Raw genomic sequence first — 19,137 nt, forward strand, 5'->3', positions numbered from 1 at the left:
GATCTAAGCAATTTTAGGAAACAATTAAGAAGGGTTTAATAATCTTCGCTTCTTCATCAGGCCAAGTACCACTTTTGTGCACCCTCGCCCCTGTAACCCAGGGTCATGTTTAACAGATGTGCATGAAAGTGTGCTTTAAGAACTTGAAATTCAATTATCATTTCAAAATAGTATTGTCAGATTAAATACATCTCAATCCTAATGGTTCATTTGCTGTCTTATCTGCTTTCATATGTTTTCTGTTTTCACAAATGGAAAGCTAAATTCATAGAATGGATTGAATACAGTGTATGCAGTTTGTTGCATGTTTTCTTTCCTGTGCAGCTTTTGTGCCTGGACAGCCTCAGTGCTTATTGGAACATACACAGCAAAATGTATTATCATGGCTCCCGTGAACAAATACTGGTAATGTAGAAGAAGAAAATTCATTAGTTACTATATTCTCTGGCTCTTGTTGTTTTCAAAACTACACCACACTGATTTCTACCTCACTCCTCACACTTAAGGTCACTGTATTCAGGGTCATATGTTAATCCATTGCACTATTGTTAGTAATATTTTGTGAACCTCATTTGTTATCAACCCCTATAGGGTTTAGATATATTTTTCACCTATTATGTTTATAAAGGTGTTCTGTGTGTGTCCTTGTACAATACTACTTGTTTCCCTTTTTTTGTGCTCATCTTTTATGGGTACCTTTATTTTTGTTTTATTTTGCCCTTAACAAATTATGTACTTAACCCAGTGAGCTTGATTCTAACATCAAAGATCAAATCAAACTGTGAAGTACATTAAAACCATCCAGTTGTCTAAGAACAGCCAAGTTCATTTGGCATTGCCTGTCTGTGGATGTTTTCCTTTTTTTTTCTCTGAATCTCAGTCTGAAGTGAAAACACAAATTGATACACAACTTGAATTGACTGCAAAAGTCTGAAAAATACACGTGAACTTAAGTTGGTCTACTCAAAGTTTTGAGAACTCTGAACAAGTAATGCTCTTCAGGAATTGTTAGACAGTATTGTATCCCTTTACAGGATCAGCTGAAAAGAGGAATTCCCTGCCATGGTCACCAGCCTGAGGACTACCAGTACAGTAAGTGAGCTAAGAATGAGTGAATCTAAACTGTTCTGATCATGTTAGTGTACAACAGCCTGACCCTGAGGCACGGCCATACTATCTTCATTTTATGAAAAAACATAGTGTAATAGAACATATTAGGGCTTGTATGCTTTTTGAATATTGCAGGACTATCTTAATTGTTATTGGTAAGAATTGCATCCTGATTCTGTGGGGCTTGAGCATGCATGTTATCTATTGATGTGGTTGTTCTGTTCCTTGTTATATTTAAGTAAAAAATCCATCTCATTTTTTTTATCTTCAAGTTTTCAGACCAGTGTCAGCCTCTGCAAGACTCTATATTAATCCATATGCAGAAGTAGAACTGAAAACTCCTAAGATTGATTGTAATGTAGAAGTACAGAGAATTGTCATTGAATTCACTAAGCCACAGGCAAGTTGATTTGGTATTTATCACCCATTTCAGTTTGTGTTGAACTGTAGTGTTTTTCCACTGGAAAACATTCTTAGGCATATGTGTGTTTATATGCCTGTAGAATTTCTAAACTGTTTAGCAGTACCTGTGGGAGAAGTGTAGGATCTTTTCCCCTCTGTGTAACAATCACTTCCTGGTGATTCCTGTACTCTGACACTCTTATCTTTGGACCCTCTGGGAATCAACTGATCTGTGTTCAGCCCTTCCAGCAGCATTCCTTTCACCTAGAGAATGCAATCATGAGTAGCCCTTGTCTTATTAAATTGTTATCCAGTGTTATAACTGCAGAGATGCCAAAATACAAGTGAGGGAATGAATGGAGTGTGCTGGCTTTGGCAACAAAGCTTGCTGAAGTATCAAGGAACTAATTTAGATGGCTCCCCAGAAATTTTGTGTACTCATTTATTGAGAGATAACTTGCAGTTAGTTGGCTAAAGAGCTTTTTAGCTTATACTGATGTCTAATTGTGTATATATATATATATATATATATATATTGAGTTCAGAGCTGTACCAGTAAGGTGCACTAATGTAAATGCAGTTCTTAAATGAGGGCAACTGCATTGACAAACAAATAAGGTTGGTTTGAGAAACCCTGGGAGGCTGTGCTGAGCAGGCTGATAAAACTACAAATTGTTGTTCTTGGAGGGAAGCAGGGGTTCAAAGTGGTGTTCTTTGAGAAGAATGGGTGCAGTCAGTCCACTTTCAGGTACTAATGAAAATGCATGGACTTAAATTTCTGTGTAGTTTGAGGAATACTGAAGGCCATGGTATACATGCAGTTGGAGCAGTGCCTGCAAACAAAACCTGAACCTCTGCTAAGAAACTTGTTTTCCTGTGTTTAGTACCTCAGCATGATAGACCTGCTGGAGTCCATCGATTACATGGTTCGCAATGCACCGTACAGAAGATTTAGGCCAAATGTGTGTCTCCATAATAATGCCAGGGAATGGTAAGCTGTGTACATTCATGCATTCTTTGGGAAATGCTGGAGTCTTCCCCAGTCTCTTCATTCTCTTTTGTAATTAAAAGTGGTTTTAAAACTAGTTCACATGCTGATATAACTTCCGCAGAGTTTTGCTCAGCCCTTAGATTCAAGTGATAAAAGATCCAGTTGATGAAAATCTCATTTGCTAAGCTGAAGTCCCCAAAATTTGAACAAAATGCCAATGCTCTCACTAGAGGTTAAAATGTAATTTTAGAAAGGCTAAAGAGATGTTATACAAAGGAAATATTATACAAAGGAAACATCTACGTCAGCAGTAGATTTGAACTGATATGCTTTTTGTTGGCTTTTTTCAAAGTAGTACTAACTGATACTGACTATCAAAGTGCTTAAGTGCACTTTGTGCTGTAACAGCCCAAATTTGCAAATGTGCAGAAGTCAATAATGAAGGTTTGTAGCTCTTCACTCATTGATGTCCTCTGTCCATTTATCAAAAGTGATGTTGAGAACATTGAAATTTTTATAAGCCAAGTTCTCAAATCACAAGTGGTGAACAAAGGTTTTGCATACTAATAAAGTACCTCTGCAACCTGGAAGTTGTAATGCACAAATGAAATGTGAAGTTGTTCACAAATATGGATTTATTGTAGGTGGAAATATGCAGGTAACAGTGTTCTGGAAGTTCACATCAGAAGACGTACTCGAATGTGGTCATGGAGTAACATAAAACAGCACAGGCAGCTTCTGAAGAGCTACAAAAATGTGTACAAGAACAAGCTAACACAGAGTAAACTGTCAGAAGAAACACAGAGGCAAATCCAGGTACGAGTCTTTTCTCTTTGGAAGAATTAGGTTTTGGTCCCTCTATGAAATAATTCTTTAGATATAATTGAGAGTAATCCAGGTTGATGGTTTTACAAGAACACAAGAAGTGTGTGAAAATACTTCTTAATCTGAAGTTCTGTGTAACCTATTGTGGAAAATTAAATAAAATACTAGTAAAGTGCCATTGAAAACAATCTATCTTTGGTTGAGGATTAATGAGCATGGATACTTTTAATGAAGTGCAAGAGTAATCTAGTTAAGAAAAAAAAACTAGACTGCTTAACATTGATTTTATCTTCTAGTGAACTTTGCAGCTGGGGGTCGGGTATACCTGTGATAGAAATGAGCAGAGCTAGAAATCAATTGGAATGTAAATATGAAGGAGCTGGTAGAAAATTTGTAGTGGAGAGCCTTTCCTAAATGTGTTTTAGCAGCAAATAATTTGATAATACATTTTTGTAGGACCTAGAAAGAAAACTCGATGTCTTCAATACAATCTTAGCAAGACAACAAGCACAAGTTGAGGTAAGGAGTCATTTCTGTTCAGGAATATTGTAGCACTTCAAATAGGATGGTTTTGTCATGATAGTACTTTGAAAAATTGTGCTGATGTGTGTGATAGGATAGGTAGGTTGGAAGACAAGTTTCCTATCCTTCCAGGACAAGAGTAAAGTAATTTTCAAACTGGAAACCAGTTCAAAAACAAGTTCAAAAGTTTTGAATGGTACAGGATTGGTCCTCAGGTTTGTTACTACTAGGTTAAGAAATCTACTTGATTTAGAAATATAAATGCTTTTTGTACTGTCTTAAATACCGTCCTTTTGTATGGTTCCTACCTATTTGTAGTCTAAGTGCTGGTGAAATGTGTGGAAAGAACTGTCCCAAGTGAAAATGTGCATGCTTGTGTCTGCATGCACAGATACACAGAGACGTGTCCCTCACCCTGGTCCTCTTTTTCCTCTGTCTAGTGAGTCAAAGAGCTCTTAACTCCTTGTGGTGTGGTGTTGCTGTCCCTCAGTTAAGTGCATGTTCAACATTCACATATGCGTGGATTATTTACAGAAAAGTAGTAATACTATAAATTATGTATTTTGTCCAATTTGTTTTAATTTTTGGTTTGTAGACAATAAGATCAGGACAAAAACTACTGAAGAAGAAGAACACTGAGGCAGAAAAGAAAAGTGGAGGATGGTTTAGTGGTTTCTGGGGCAAAAAAGAATCTAGGATTAAAGAAGATGAGGAATCACTTGTACCTGAAAGTAAGTATAGATTGTAATGCACTAGAGAGATTTTACATCTTCTTATACATAAAAAAGAATAGAGTATTTTTGCTTCCTACTCTGCTGGAGAGGGTATGGCATAAGCAGTGCATTTTATGGCACCTCTTACTGAATATTGGGCTGGCAAATAACGCATTCTTCTAAATTGGCCTTAAGCTTTTCAGAACCTTGGTGAGGAGAAAAATACGGCACTTAGAGCTATAGTGATAATTGGCAACAATTGGAATACTCTGTTTCTGGTGATTTGCTGTCTTGATCTACTAAAATTCTTGAAATCTCTTTTCATCATGAGGGGCTATGGATCCTTCTGTAATAAAAATTAAATTGATTTCTGTGCTACATCTGTGCCATCATATATGAAGACTCTTGTGTGAATTATTTTGCAATCTGGAATTTAGTGCAGTATGGAGAATCAATGGAACGTATCACCACAGCTGAAGTAGTAGGAGGCAAATGTGAAGGAAAGTGGTAATTTTTATTTACTAAGGTGCAATTTATGTGGTTTTTGGTTTTTAGCTATTGATGAACTAATGACACCAGAGGAGAAAGCTAAACTTTATACTGCTATTGGATACAGTGACAGCTCCCATCACCTTTCGTTACCAAAGCAGGTAAGCAACCTATGGGATGGTTTAAAAAAACAAACCACACAAAAAATTCAAGATGCTTTCAGCTCTTTCATTATCCTGAAGAAATGTGAAGGCTTCAAATTCAGGTAGGAAATATTATTTTATCCTTCTGAAGTTGCTGATTGATGCAGTCATAAAATGGTATTAGGAAGTCAGAGCCCTCTCTTGGCAAGTCCAAGACTTGATATTTTGCAGAAAGAACAATAAAGGCATACAAGCTATGTCTTCTGAAATGTAGTTATTTAATGTGATTATAATGATTTTGATTGATCTAGTGAGTCCTCTACTGAATGTAGTTTAGCTATGCTTGCTTCAGAGTTTAAAAAAAATTTCCTTAATGCTGAGAAGAGTGAGACTATATTTGCTCTGCATTTGTTGAACTACACTATTTTATGTTAAAGAAATGATTGGTAAACATTGAATAAAGTAAAGAACCTGTACTTTGCTTTCTGCATGGAGATGAGTTTCTAATCTTAGTTGACTGGAAAAACTAAGACACATTTTAGTTTGTTAAAATGAGGAGTTCTGAGAAATTATTCTTATTGAGATTTCTAATTTCAGTTTCCTCTGTTCTTCTCACTAGTATGTTGCCCATGTTGTGACACTGAAGCTGTTAAGCACTTCTCTAACAATTAAAGAAGACAAGAATGTGGCAGAAACTCTAAAAGTACAGATAATTGATCTGAGTACCAAAATATCACAGCGCCCAGGAGCACAAGCCATTAAGTAATTTGATTGGTATTTTCTTGGTGTAGAAACATCTCTTCCCCTCCTCACCCCACTCCCCAGCTTCTTAACTTCTCTTGGGTAGTGCTTGTCGTATATTGCCTTGTACATTTGTTGGCATTCTATAATTCTACTCTGTTGTAAATAATATGATTTTGTGAATTACATGGAATGGAAGGAAGAAGGGAATGCTGTCTGCTAGTTTTCACAAACAATGGCAACCTTGTTCTTGAATATAAGTGTTGAAGGGCTGAATATGACTTTTGGGAAGCAATAGCTAAGCCATGTGAAATAGTGTGGCCAACATGCTCCAGCCAAGCTAGTGAATGTGTTACTCACTGCCTAAGAAATGAAAAATTATGTGTTTGTGCTGTAGGTGGAAAATCAGCCCAAGCATAAGATATTGAGACCTTCCTGTGTTTTAAGAAAGGGCACACTAGAAATATTGAACAAAAGTTATTGGATTACACAGTCACTGAATAAGATTGCCAGTGTCTGGAAAATCAATCTGTGCACTTCTTGCTTTCATTTGCAGTCCCTTCAGTTCAGGCTTTCACTGGCACTTGAAATATTTTTGCTAAAAACCATTCTGGGGAATTTTCAAGGTGCAGCTTGAATGCTGCACAGAAACAAAGAGCTTTGACATTATTTTAGATAAATGCATGCCATAAAATTTAGTTTGCAAGATGGAAGCAGTGTAGAACAGATAGTCTTATAAGTGTTAAGTTTCTGAAAAAAATGTAGTTTAGTTATCTCAATAGAGCCAGGCATATGACACTGATTATGGCCAAATATGTTGCCTTCCAATATCAGGAATTTTAATGGTGGAGGCAGAGGACCTGAAAATCAGTTTCTTATGTAATAGGATGGTGAAGTTGGTGTGGTTTGGTGGTGTTCAATGGCTTTCTTAAAAGGTGTTTTCCTACAGACTCCACTTAACACTGTTGTCAGGGCAATTCTCAGTGCAGAATTCCCATTTGCACCAAAAGAAGTCTGTAATTGCTTTTTGCATCCATACACAGTAGTAAACATTCCTGCACTTTTTGTTTATGTAACATATAAATATGTTTTTCTCTTGCAACTGATTCTATCCCTTGCCCAATTAAGTATTTTTAACTATTCATCTTCTTTAGGGTTGAAGCAAAGCTTGAAAACTGGTATGTTACAGGCCTGAGACAAGAAAACATTGTACCATCTCTTGTGGCTTCCATAGGGGATAGCAAATCTTCTCTGCTTAAGATTGAGTTTGATGTTAACCCAGAGGACAGTACAGCTGACCAGAGCCTTACTATTGAATCACAGCCTGTGGAAGTAAAATATGATGCAGTGAGTAGTAACCAAACTCTCAGGTGTTTCTGAGTCCTCTTTCTCTGCTCTTACTCTCTTGGCTCTGTCCAATCTGATTTTGAGTTTTTGTTGAATGATGTATATGTGTGATGGTATATAATGCTAATTTTTATATATTTTTTTAAGAAAACAATAAATGCGATGGTAGAATTCTTTCAGACAAGTAAGGGAATGGATCTTGAAAGATTAACAACAGCCACATTAATGAAACTGGAGGAAATCAAGGAAAGAACTGCTACAGGTGAGATAGTAACAAATCTCAGTGAAGGTGAACCCTGTTTCCATGTGATTACACAAACACTTGGCTTATGTTTTGATTGATGACCAAATAGTAGGATTGAGATTTTTCCTTGAGCTGGGAAGGTTGTGAAATCCCACATTTTAGCTGGGATAGAGTCAATTACTTCTCACTTCATTGCTTGGAGATTTAGTGAATGATTTGTGGGAAGGAAACTTGAGTTTAGTAAGAAATCAGTAGAATGCTATCAAAGTCTTGATTCAAGAGGCTTTATCTTTCAGATAACATCTTTTTGTATGCTGTTACAATTGTTTCACTTGTGAATAGCATTGACATTTCCATGGCCTTTCGTTTTTGTTTAAGGATTAGCTCATATTATTGAAATGAGGAAAGTCCTTGACTTGAAGATTAATCTGAAACCTTCCTACCTTGTGGTTCCACGGACTGGTTTCTACCATGAAAATTCAGATTTGCTGATTTTGGACTTTGGTACATTTCAGGTATATAAATGGTGTCTCTTAGAACCTCAGGGGAAGCAAATATTCTCTTTTAACATAGCTGTCCATATGGAAGCATCTTGCTTTCAGAAGGCTGGCTGATCATCTGTATCACCATATTTTTTTTAACTTACCCTATTTCTAACTAAATAGATTTGGGTCAGCAGTTTGATCAGAGTTGTTAGGGTATCTTTGATGAACTAGGTAAACCTCCCTAGGAAACATGTTCATGTTCTAATAATGACTGTAATACTTTATCACTTAGAATCTTTCATTTCTTCAGCAGAATAAACAAACTTTTGTTTCCTTTTTTGTAAAATTGTAGCTTTTTATTAATAAAAGAGAATATAATTTTTCTCTTGAAGTTTGAAAACTAATTGTTTCTCTAAAATGGAAAGATTGCAATCACTTGATTTCATGACTAATTAAATATTTATTTTAGTTGTATTCTATATGTAAAATTGTGGAGTAGTGAAAAAAATTTTTCCGTAACTTGAATTAAGTGGATTGATAGAATTAACAACAAAAAAATCTTCTTATTAAAAGTACGTGAAATGATGTAATGAATTTCTCTGTAAGAGTCCAAATGTCAATTATTAACCCCTATGAATCATATTTTCATCTTCACTAGAATGAATAACACATGTCTGTTTTAAAAACTTAATTTTTATTTTGTTTGTTTTGTGTTTAGCTGAACAGCATAAATCAAGGCAGTAGTGAAGCCTCTAACTTTTCATCATTAGAGGAGATTATGGACAAAGCTTATGACAAATTTGATGTGAAAATTAAAAACGTGCAACTTCTTTTTGCAAGAACAGGTAACAAAACAACATAGCTGCTGTTTATGCAAAAGATTGTCAAAGGCTACCTACCTGTAATAAATAAATATGTTTTTTAAAGAAAAAAAGACAAACTGAAATCAGTAGTTAATGAAAAGATAGGTTATAATACATGCTGGGTGCCAAACTTTGAAAAACTTGGTTAGTTTCTGCTTATTTTTTGTTTGAACCTGTGCATCACTTCAGTGGTAGAAATGAATGTAAATAAAAAGAACTATTATGTTCTCCATCATACACAGGAAAAGCACAGCTAAAATTTGCATTAGTTCTTCACTTAAGTTTGTGTAATCAACAGAATGCCAGGTGGCTCTTCTATCTTTTATCTGTCTCTCCATTTCTTTTTGTAGGTGTCAATGTAGATACATCTTTTAGTGTAGAATTGGGTTTAGTGCTGCTAAGGCAGTAGTGTTCACAAATGGGATTAAAAGCTCTTAAAATACTTGACCTTAGTTGTTTTAGGTTTATTTAGTTGGTTTTTTAACTCTCCTAGTGATGCCATTTGATTACTTTAATGATGCCTTAATTAAAGCAATTAGCAAGTGATGGTTTAATCTAAATTTACTGGACATTTTCAGGTGAAGACTGGAAGAAGGCTCGTTTTCAACACCCATCAACTTTGCACATTTTGCAGCCTATGGATATTCATGTACAGTTGGCAAAATCAATGGTGGAAAGAGATTCCAGGATGGCAAAGTAATGTATTAATGTTGAAAAGTTTCATTTAGAATTACTTTGTACTTAGAGAAAATAAAGCTGTTTTCCCTAAAGGTTTGTAATTTGAAGGTATTAACTAAGAACCCAAAATAGGTTACTACTGTTGGCAAAATCTTTTTTGGGTAGTGGTTCCCTGAAGCCTTTGCTGGTTACTGACTACTGCTTAAGTCCAAGTTTTAATGCAGAATCTCTAGCTTTACTCTGATGTGACCTTTATATAGGAGTATCCATATTGTTCAGATTTAAATGAAGAATTGGTACTTTTTGTATAGGAGTTTAATCAGTTGTTTTTCTTTTAAAAAGGTTTAAAGTGTCAGGAGGACTTCCTTTGGTGCATGTCAGACTCTCTGACCAGAAAATCAAGGCAATCTCTGATCTGATTGATAGCATTCCACTGCCTCAGAAGTCATCTATGTCAGTTCCAAGCCCAAAGGTAAGCTGACTACAACTAAGAAAATGTAAAACAAAAAAAAGATCAAACAAGCAAAGAAAACATCACTAGTGTCTTCATTGAATTACCATCAGAACATTCTGGTCTTCCTCAAACAGTGGGGGGAGCCTTTGTCATTGTCCTGCTGGTTTCAACATAACTATTGGCAGAGCTGACCTTGCCAAACAGTGTGGGGAAAGGCATTGTGGAACACTGATCATCAGAAAAAAATATCAACATGCCAAGCTATATAAACTTTAAAATACTGTGTTGGTTATTTTGCTCTTTTCTTTCCCTCCAGGTACCAGCTATTCCCACAATTCCTGTTGTTGGTAAAGGGCTGCTTAGTACACCCCAGTTGTTAGCAGAAATAGTGTCAGGTAAGAAGCTACAGATGTGTCTTGTGAAGGTAGCAGGCCATAACTTAGGGGATAGCTAATATTTTCATGCTGTTATTGGTGTTAAAACGTGTAAGGACAACACAGATGAGCATGGTGGGTCATATCTACCTTCAAGTGCATGAGGAGATTTGATTAGGATGCTGATGTTACCTTAGATGAATAAACTTGCTTTTTCTAAAAAGCAAACCTGCTTTTTAAGACAAATTTATAATATGCATAAGCAACCTCTTCAAATGAATGAACTGTAAATACTAACGGTATTAGGTTGTTCTGACTGGTTTTCATGACCAAAACTCTCCTTTTTCTGAGAAGGCTGAACTGGAATAACACATTACTGAGAAATTACTGTTTTAACTCTGAATTTGAGCATTTATTTTCATGACTGTTTTAGAGAAAAATTTTCCATAGTGGAACCTGGACACTTGTTTCCTGGAGCTTCTCTTCTGTTACTTTCTTATGTGTTCTTGAAAGTCTAATGATGCCTTCAGACTCTAGTGCTGTCTTTAATAGGGCTTTAATTTTGTTCTCTAATTCAGTGGGTAAGAGAGCAGTATAGATCTAAAGTATATTTTGTCAAGTTAAATTTAAAGTGATCATGCTGTTAAAAGTGCAGTTGGAATGGGAAAGAGAGGGTGGGATATTTAGCTGTGTTTCTGGAAAAGTTTATGACAAAGTCGTTTTGCTTCTGTAGACTCTGAAGAAGAATATTTTGATTTTGAGGAAAGCTCTGAACCAACTGACAGTTCAGTAATTAAAGGAGAAGAAATAAAAAAAGAGGAGCCTGCTCAGGAGGAGCTGACAGATCTTCACCTCAAGTTTGAAATTAAAGAAGTATGTCTGTAATTCTGTTTTCCCCTGCCTAAAGAACACTTTAAAAATATCCGATATTCTTTTACCAGTGTTCTCCAGATTAGTGGATGCAGAAACATAACCATCAAACAAAAAAAACCCTCATGTTTAATACACATACATATTTCTATTAATATGAGATATTTATTGTCTGTATGAGATGCATATAAATAAAACATGATGCATACACACAGCTTTATTTAAAAAAAAAGCCCCTTATTGGAGTATTTTTACTATAAACAATTAGTAACAACTCATAATTAGGGGGTAAGGAGTGGGAATTTTGCACTGGAGAAACCAGGTCAGTCCCAGGCAGGTATCTTGCTAAGAGAAAATCACCAAGTACTTTTTGTATTTATGCCTTTCACCATCAATCACTTCTCCTTTCTATTATATACTCTACATTCTGTAATACAAACAATGCTTCCAACAAAGCAGGGAGGGCATTAATCTTGCACTTTTGTTGGTTTAAATTCTGAGAATACTGCATGTGAGAAGATGGCATAACTGCATTTCTTGTTCATCCAGGTTTTAGTAGAACTCACCAGACAAAAGAAAATTGAGGAAACAGTACTTGTATTTGATGTAATGCATCTTGGGACAGAAGCTACTGTCAAAACCTATAATTTAGCAGCTGTATCTTATTTGAAGAAAATAAGCTTGGACTACTATGGAGTTGGAGGTAATAAGCAGTGCCAGAGAAGTGGAATTGTGTGTGTAGCAATTAGTTGAAGCTCTCCTGCTCTTTGTGCTCTCTGAAATGCAAATGTTGTTCCAGTTTCCCAGTTCATGTGCAGCTGTCCATTGCAGTGCTTGTGCCACTGATACAGTTGATAAGCTCTGGACTCTCACCATAATGCTTAGGGGATAAATAAATGGCTTAGAGCTCAGTCTTTGGATGGAAAAGGGATTTGCCATTTTGGATTTAGCAAAGAGAAACCAGTGACTCATATTTGATGGTGCAATGTATTTTAGCAAATGGTAATGAAAGTTAATCCCTACCTTCAAGGCATAAATTGTTTGGGTCTCTGAAAGAGCAGAAATATGATCCTAATTCTTGTTTATCTTATGTGGTGTTTTACAGGTAAAAAAGCACCCATTCATCTAATTAGTTCCTCAGACAAGCCTGGCTTAGACCTTCTGAAGGTGGAATATGTCAAGGTATACACAAAGCTTTTGAAAATCATTTTTAAAGCATTTCTACATATTCTTAATATAAAATCTTAATATATATAGTTGTAAACCTAGTATTCAGAGCTAGTTGGATTATTTTGTATCTTCTGAAGAGAGAAGTGACTGGTTGGAATTAATATTAACCTTCATGCAAATCATTATTTTCAGGCTGACAGAAATGGGCCACAGTTTCAGACAATTTTTAACAACACTGAACAGATGATTCAAGTGAGTGTTTACAGATTTTATTGCTTATTTTCTTTTAGTTTGCTTGCTCAGAACAAGGGAATTAATAAGACTTGTTTTGCTTTCCTTTTTTCCTGCCTTCCAGCAGGAGATTTCAAGAGTTAAAAGATCATTGCAAATTTTTATACCACTTTAGTTGAGCTGCTGAAAATGTGTCTTTCTCATCCACAGCTCATATGGATGAAATTCAAACTTCTGTAAGAATGCACCTTCTCATGCATCAGGCATCATGACATTCAAAGGCCCAGTATGGGAAACTGTACTGGACTCACAAAATCTTTCCTTTTCATGTTAAATAATCTGTGTTGTGAGTGCCATGTATGTTCAGCACTCTTTGGGCTGTCTTTTATAAGGAGTCTAAATTCATGTCTGACTGGGATTTTTTTATTTTACTCATGGTGTCTTTGTGAATCAGATTTCTAAAGAAAAAGAGTGATTTGAGGCATTCTTGAAATAAAGTACAAAGGATGGTGGTTTTTGTGATAGGTCATTTCTCCTCTTTATTAACTTTATGGCATTATTTTACCTGCCTTATTTTAGCATGAAGACTGAAATATTTCACTTGTTATGTAATAGTTTTAGTGTCTATAGATTTCATCTGAGATCTTTAATTACTGAAATCCTTTTGCCCAAAAGCAGTTCCTGAAGCTGCAGTAGGAGATGAGAGTTGTAATTCTCCAGTGCTGCTGAGTTACCTGTTTTCATACTATGGGCTAGTGCAAATGTCAAGAGAAGTCAGTTTTCTGTACCTCATCTGGAGTTTCTGTTAGCTTGCAGCACTTCAATGGGGACTTCTGTGCCTGGAAGAATTGCATTTGGGCTCTATTTCCAGTTTCAAGGCCATTCAGGTGGACAGCTTTTATTAAACTACACAGCAGGCACTTACCTTCTGGACTCCTTAGTGGATTTTTTGATGAATACCCATATTCTAAATATCTACATGTCAGCCACCTGCCATAGTATTTGCAGGTGTTATTGCAGGAGCATTCAAGCCCAAGGCTGTTTCACAAAATTATTTTTGCATCACTTTTTTTTTTGTACTGTGGAGGTTATAGGTTTTCAAGCCCAAGGCTATTTCACAAAATTATTTTTGCATCACTTTTTTTTTGTACTGTGGAGGTTATAGGTTAGCAGTTACAGCTGTAAGAGCTGGGTTGTTGCTAGGTTCCCTTATTTTCTAAGCTTATCCCCCTTCTGCTTCACAGAAAGCTTTTTCCTTTATGGTCTGTTGCTGGCCACACATGCAGCTTTTCTGTTTCTAAGGAGTGGTTCTGTTGCAGTGAGTGGTTTTGCACCTCAGTCTGACTCTGACACCTTTAAGCAACTGTTTGATCATATGAACTCTCATGTTTTCAACAGGTGACTTTTTCATCACTTAACCTCCTGTTGCACACAGAGGCCCTTATGTCTGCTGTCAGCTTTCTAACAGCTGTTAGTCCATCAGGTGGTGAAAGAAGTGGAGAGACACCATCCAAAGAAAAAAAGCAAGAAGATGACTCTAGATTGAAGAAAGGTACAGTTGTGATTATCCAAATGATGGTTCTAGAAGGATGTCTTGCATACTGACAAAGCAAATCCAGAGAGACACGATTAGCTTTGTAGAAATAAAGATGAAAGTGAAAATATGAGTCATAGGTGTCTTGAAAATCCCACCTTCTCTTATTTCTAGTGTCTAAACCTTCCAAGGATAAGGATGTGTTTGACTTCAAGCTTTTTGCCAAGCTGGATGCCTTCTGTTTAAATATTTGTGATGAAAAAAAGAACATTGCAGAGATCAAGATACAAGGTATTAAATTCTTTATTAGAAGTAGCTGCTCTGGTAATTTAGTTTCAAAGCAATTGCTAATCATTGGACTAAAAATAAGGTGTAAATATACAGCATCTGTGTTTATTTATTGTTATCTGTGCAAGAATGGCATGTTGTCTTGTTTTCAAAGTCAGCCTTCAAGTCTGTCATAATGTTTTGGCCTCCAGCTAGAAAGATGTGCTATGTTATTACTCAAATGATTAGGTTCATCCCTTGAGGGAGTTTGATTATGGGTGGCTTTTCATGTTGTACTAAGTGTTTTTCCTGTTGTACTAAGATATTTTTATGGTGTACCATAAAGTTATTTAGGATAAATAGTTATGTAGGGTAAGAAAACCCCTTCAAAATGTTTCTTTTGGTTTTTAACCGTAGGAGTTTGTTTAGGTTCCTTGTTTTGGTTTTGTTTTCTTGATTGGCTTTACCCCTTGGAAGGCTTATCAGTAATTCTTTGGGGGAGTTTCACTTCTGACTGACTTTAACTGCCATCCTCATAGTGCTAGCACTCTCTTATGAATATTTAAGAATGTGTGATATGCAAGATTAGTACTGGAGTTCATAAAGCCTTTTGCTTGTGCCCATCTCTAAATCATATAATGTGTTCACACAAGATTATGTATGCAAAAATATTGGATTCAAATAGTTCCTGATAGAAAATCTCAGTGCACTCACTCAATATCTTGCTTATTAAGAAGTGGAGGATTATTTTTCTATGAATAGTAGCTCAGTTATTTCCAGAGATGATTGATATTGAGACAGTATTTGTATTAGAAATATTTCTATTTTGTTTTGGTTGAAGCTGTAGCACAGTCATTCTTAAAGTAACTTAATAATTTTTCCTCACTTCCTCTGCTGGTGACCCCACCCTGAAAATAACTGTTACTTCTGCTGTTTCTATTTTTGTACTTTGCAGGTCTTGACTCATCTCTTTGCCTTCAGCCAAGCCACACTGTATTCTTTGCCCGTCTTAAGGACATAGTTGTCACAGATGTTGATTCAAGGACTCTTCATAAAAAAGTACTCAACTACAAGATTTTAACTTTTACTTGAATCTTGGTCAGTTTGATGTGCATAAAAGTGAAATGTAATACACATTCCACTCTTCTAAAAGTATTTGATTTGTTGTAAATAAGTATCTTCATATAAGATACATCATAAAAAAAAATTAGTTTTACAAGAATGGATGTCTGAAAGAATTAGAAAAACTATTAATCTAATTTGTAATCTGAGAGGCTGATGGTATCTTTAGTTCTTTGTGTTATTATTATTTAGTTCTTTGTGTTCTTTGTGCTTTTGTAGAAGCTGCTGATGGCTGGTGGGTGCTGTTTCTCTCTTTCTAGGCTGTGTCTATAGTGGGAGATGAAGTTTTCAGTTTCAATCTGACATTAAATCCTCATGCTACTGAGGGAGAGGCCTACACTGACATGTCAAAAGTGGATGGTACTGTATGTTTGAAAGTGGGCTGCATCCAGCTGGTGTACCTTCACAAATTTCTCATGTCTCTCCTGGTAAGTCTTATTTCCCTTTCTGTGCTCTGCAGCATTCTCAGATTAGTCTTCTGGGCTGTGCTCTCAGTACAAGTGTTAGGTTTAATTTGCTGAAAGAGAAGGGATGGGTTTAATTTTTCCTGTGTAGTATTAAAAACTTTGGTAAGTAACTGATTTAAATTTCAGTTGAGTCACTTCCCACCCTCAGTTTTGGAAATAGGGAAAAACTTGGTGCTATTGAGGTAGTTTGGGGGTTTTGTGTTTGATGCCCTTTCAACCCTAGCAAAATTCTGAGTTCATTGCAAACATATCAGAGCCAGAGGCAAATCTTTCTGCAAGGTAGGTGTCATGATGCCTGCAAATTAACCAGTGTAAATATCAGTGTGCTTGAGTACCCTAATGATAGCTTTTTCAATAAAGCACCAGTGGCCTTTCTCTCGTGCAATAGTTTCTTTAATAGGAATTCAGTAGTATTCAGGGAAGGCAAGAGGGGCTTTCAAAATTATGTCCCTAAAAGCTAATGAGCTAAGGAGTCTTGTAGCAAAGGAAAGAAGTAAAAATAGAGATTAATTTAGAATAATTGGATTGCACTGATTAGTACTTCTTTGACCCTCCATTAGAGGTCATGACAGAAGGTACTCAGTTGTCTTTTCCTGTGGAAAATTCAACAGAATAGCAGCATAATTGGTGGATGATGATGTAAAATGAGAGAGTATCCTGGAGCAAAAACTATTTACAAACATTTCTCCATTCTCTTCACCTGTTTTTCTAGACCTTCTTGAACAACTTCCAGACAGCCAAGGAGACACTGAGTGCTGCTACAGTCCAAGCTGCAGAAAAGGCTGCTACCAGTGTGAAAGACTTGGCCCAAAGGAGTTTTCGGCTTGCAATGGACATTCACTTGAAAGCACCAGTTATAGTTATCCCCCAGTCCTCCATTTCCCCCAATGCAATAGTAATAGATCTTGGCCTGATTAAGGTTCAGAACCAGTTTGTCTTAGTGTCCTCAGAAGGCAGCTCACTCCCTCCAGTCATTGACAAAATGGATGTGCAGCTGACAAAGCTGAAACTATCGAGGTATGGTGACTAATACTCTGTAGAACAGTAATGGTCTTGCCTAGAAACCATGGTTGGTGCTAGTGTCAAATATTTGGTATTAAAAAGCCTTTTATCTTAGAGCGGTTGATCAATAATAAAATCAGAAACTGCTCTGCTTAGGAAAGTGTTTGGTGCTATATTTGAGATTTTAAGATTTTCGAAACTCTAACATGTGACTTCCAACTTTCCAACTGTTTTCTTTTGTTTCTTTCTGTGTTTCAAGGATCACTTTAGAGACAGATTTGTCACATCCAGATATTCAGATACTTCACCCTATTAATTTAAGCCTTTCTGTGAAACGAAATCTCTCTGCAGCTTGGTTTCACAAGTTACCAGTGTTGGAGGTCACAGGATATCTGGATACAATGAATGTAAGTTTTGTGAGAAGGTGGTGGTAATACTTACTATGAGAGCAACCCTTAATGTTATTTCTGGGCACAAAGAGGAAACAAGCTGCAAAGTTTTAGTAGGTGTGGAGTGGATTTCAGCACTGTAATAGGATTTTGATGAACAAAATGAACTGGATGAACGTAGGGTTTGAAAGGATCACATAAATGGTTTTGTGACCAATTCTCTCAAAGAAATCTTTGAAGTGTTTTGGTTTTTCTTCTTTAGAAGTGGCATTTTCTTGAGAGGAGTTTAGATTAATGCAAACATTTGCTTTAATAATGCCAGCTTCCTACCTTCCCATCACCCTTGAGTGGGATACTTGGCATTTTATGTACTGTGAAAGAAAGTACCAGCGACATCTCGGGTGAAACTGAAATGAAAATATCATGAAGGGGCATGTCATTGATAGGAATGTATTAAAAGGATAGGTGCATTAAATGCTACAATGTCTATTGATATAGCACTGGAGGTCAAAACCTTTAATCTCCTTGGACTTTTACAATAAGTAGTTAAAAGAATTAAATTTTCTTATTGAAGGGATGATTCTGCTGACGAAATAGCTGTAAATAAGCACTCTTCTTGCCAGGAAACATTGTTCTGCTTTGTTAGCAGGTGATAAGTTCAAGGAACAATGTGTTTTTCCTGAGAATTGTGATCTGCAACTTTTTAGGTTGTGTTAAGTCAAGAGGATTTGAATGTCTGTCTCAAAGTGTTGACGGAAAACCTGGGTGAAGCAGAAGAAACTCAAAAGGATGCAAAATCAGCACTGCAAAAGGAAGGTCAGAGATGGGATTTGTTGTGAATACTAAATGTGTTAGCTTTCAGGAGTAAGGAAAAGCATTTATTATCTGGAAAGTAAGTTTAGATCTGAGAGTATGGTAATAAGCTGAGTCTAATTGATAAACTCTTTCATTTTGCAAGGACAGTGTTCATACTTTGATACTTGAACAAATTGGAAACATTGCAAGACAAAATTTCGTGATTGTGTTAGCTAAGTTGTCAAGGAACTAGCAAGGTATTGAGATGTCAGAGTCATCTTGTTGCCAGAGCATGTTTCGATTTCCTTTTCATGCTCTGAAGTTAAAGGCTCTGCTTATGGAAATGTTACTAACTTATCTTAGGTGAGTGTAAGCCATCTAAATTAAACAGAATTTAAATAGAATCCATCTAAATTAAATAAAATAATTGGGTGTGTTTCTTGAGCTAAACAGATGGTGGTAGTTTCAAAAGTTAAGCAATATATTCAATGTTCCAGGTAAAATGAAAGAACTGGAGAGATCAGGTTTGATACAGGATAAGAGTGTTTCAGAAGGAATGTTGTCTGAAATGAGAAAAATAACATTAAATGAAGATGTAATCAATATGCTACTTAATTTTGAAATCAAAGAGGTATGTATCCATCTTACAACTTACTCAATCTGAACCCAGTACTCATCTGTTTCTTAGAAGTAGTGGGCTATAAAGTCCATATTAACAGTTTGACTTGGCAACTAAAAGAAAACAAATGAGGAACAGAGCAGGGGCCAGGGGAAATCTTTAGCAAATTGATCCTATAGGGTCTTTTTATAAAAATGCTAATGTCTAGATTAATGTTGTTTCACATTTAGCCTGTTTATAACTGCCAGGCATGTCTGAACAGCTTCACTGAAATATTGAACTTGTTTCCC

General features: G+C 36.1%; 1 protein-coding gene across 1 annotated transcript in view; it reads left to right on the forward strand.

Annotated features, from left to right (window-relative positions):
- VPS13C (vacuolar protein sorting 13 homolog C) overlaps nucleotides 1-19,137 on the forward strand; it is a 75,762-nt gene that overhangs the window by 12,148 nt on the left and 44,477 nt on the right. The window contains 28 exon segments of the mRNA XM_039723111.1: nucleotides 325-405; nucleotides 1,035-1,092; nucleotides 1,383-1,510; nucleotides 2,397-2,503; nucleotides 3,148-3,319; nucleotides 3,785-3,847; nucleotides 4,446-4,581; nucleotides 5,119-5,213; nucleotides 5,815-5,957; nucleotides 7,091-7,283; nucleotides 7,431-7,545; nucleotides 7,906-8,042; nucleotides 8,731-8,857; nucleotides 9,454-9,571; nucleotides 9,896-10,025; nucleotides 10,324-10,402; nucleotides 11,115-11,254; nucleotides 11,801-11,954; nucleotides 12,357-12,433; nucleotides 12,614-12,673; nucleotides 14,051-14,204; nucleotides 14,361-14,477; nucleotides 15,409-15,512; nucleotides 15,836-16,003; nucleotides 16,755-17,059; nucleotides 17,304-17,451; nucleotides 18,141-18,249; nucleotides 18,726-18,859. Coding sequence (XP_039579045.1) covers nucleotides 325-405; nucleotides 1,035-1,092; nucleotides 1,383-1,510; nucleotides 2,397-2,503; nucleotides 3,148-3,319; nucleotides 3,785-3,847; nucleotides 4,446-4,581; nucleotides 5,119-5,213; nucleotides 5,815-5,957; nucleotides 7,091-7,283; nucleotides 7,431-7,545; nucleotides 7,906-8,042; nucleotides 8,731-8,857; nucleotides 9,454-9,571; nucleotides 9,896-10,025; nucleotides 10,324-10,402; nucleotides 11,115-11,254; nucleotides 11,801-11,954; nucleotides 12,357-12,433; nucleotides 12,614-12,673; nucleotides 14,051-14,204; nucleotides 14,361-14,477; nucleotides 15,409-15,512; nucleotides 15,836-16,003; nucleotides 16,755-17,059; nucleotides 17,304-17,451; nucleotides 18,141-18,249; nucleotides 18,726-18,859 — 3,552 coding nt within the window.

This window comes from Passer montanus, unplaced genomic scaffold (genome assembly GCF_014805655.1).
Source record: "Passer montanus isolate IOZ18808 unplaced genomic scaffold, ASM1480565v1 scaffold5, whole genome shotgun sequence".
Taxonomy (NCBI): domain Eukaryota; kingdom Metazoa; phylum Chordata; class Aves; order Passeriformes; family Passeridae; genus Passer; species Passer montanus.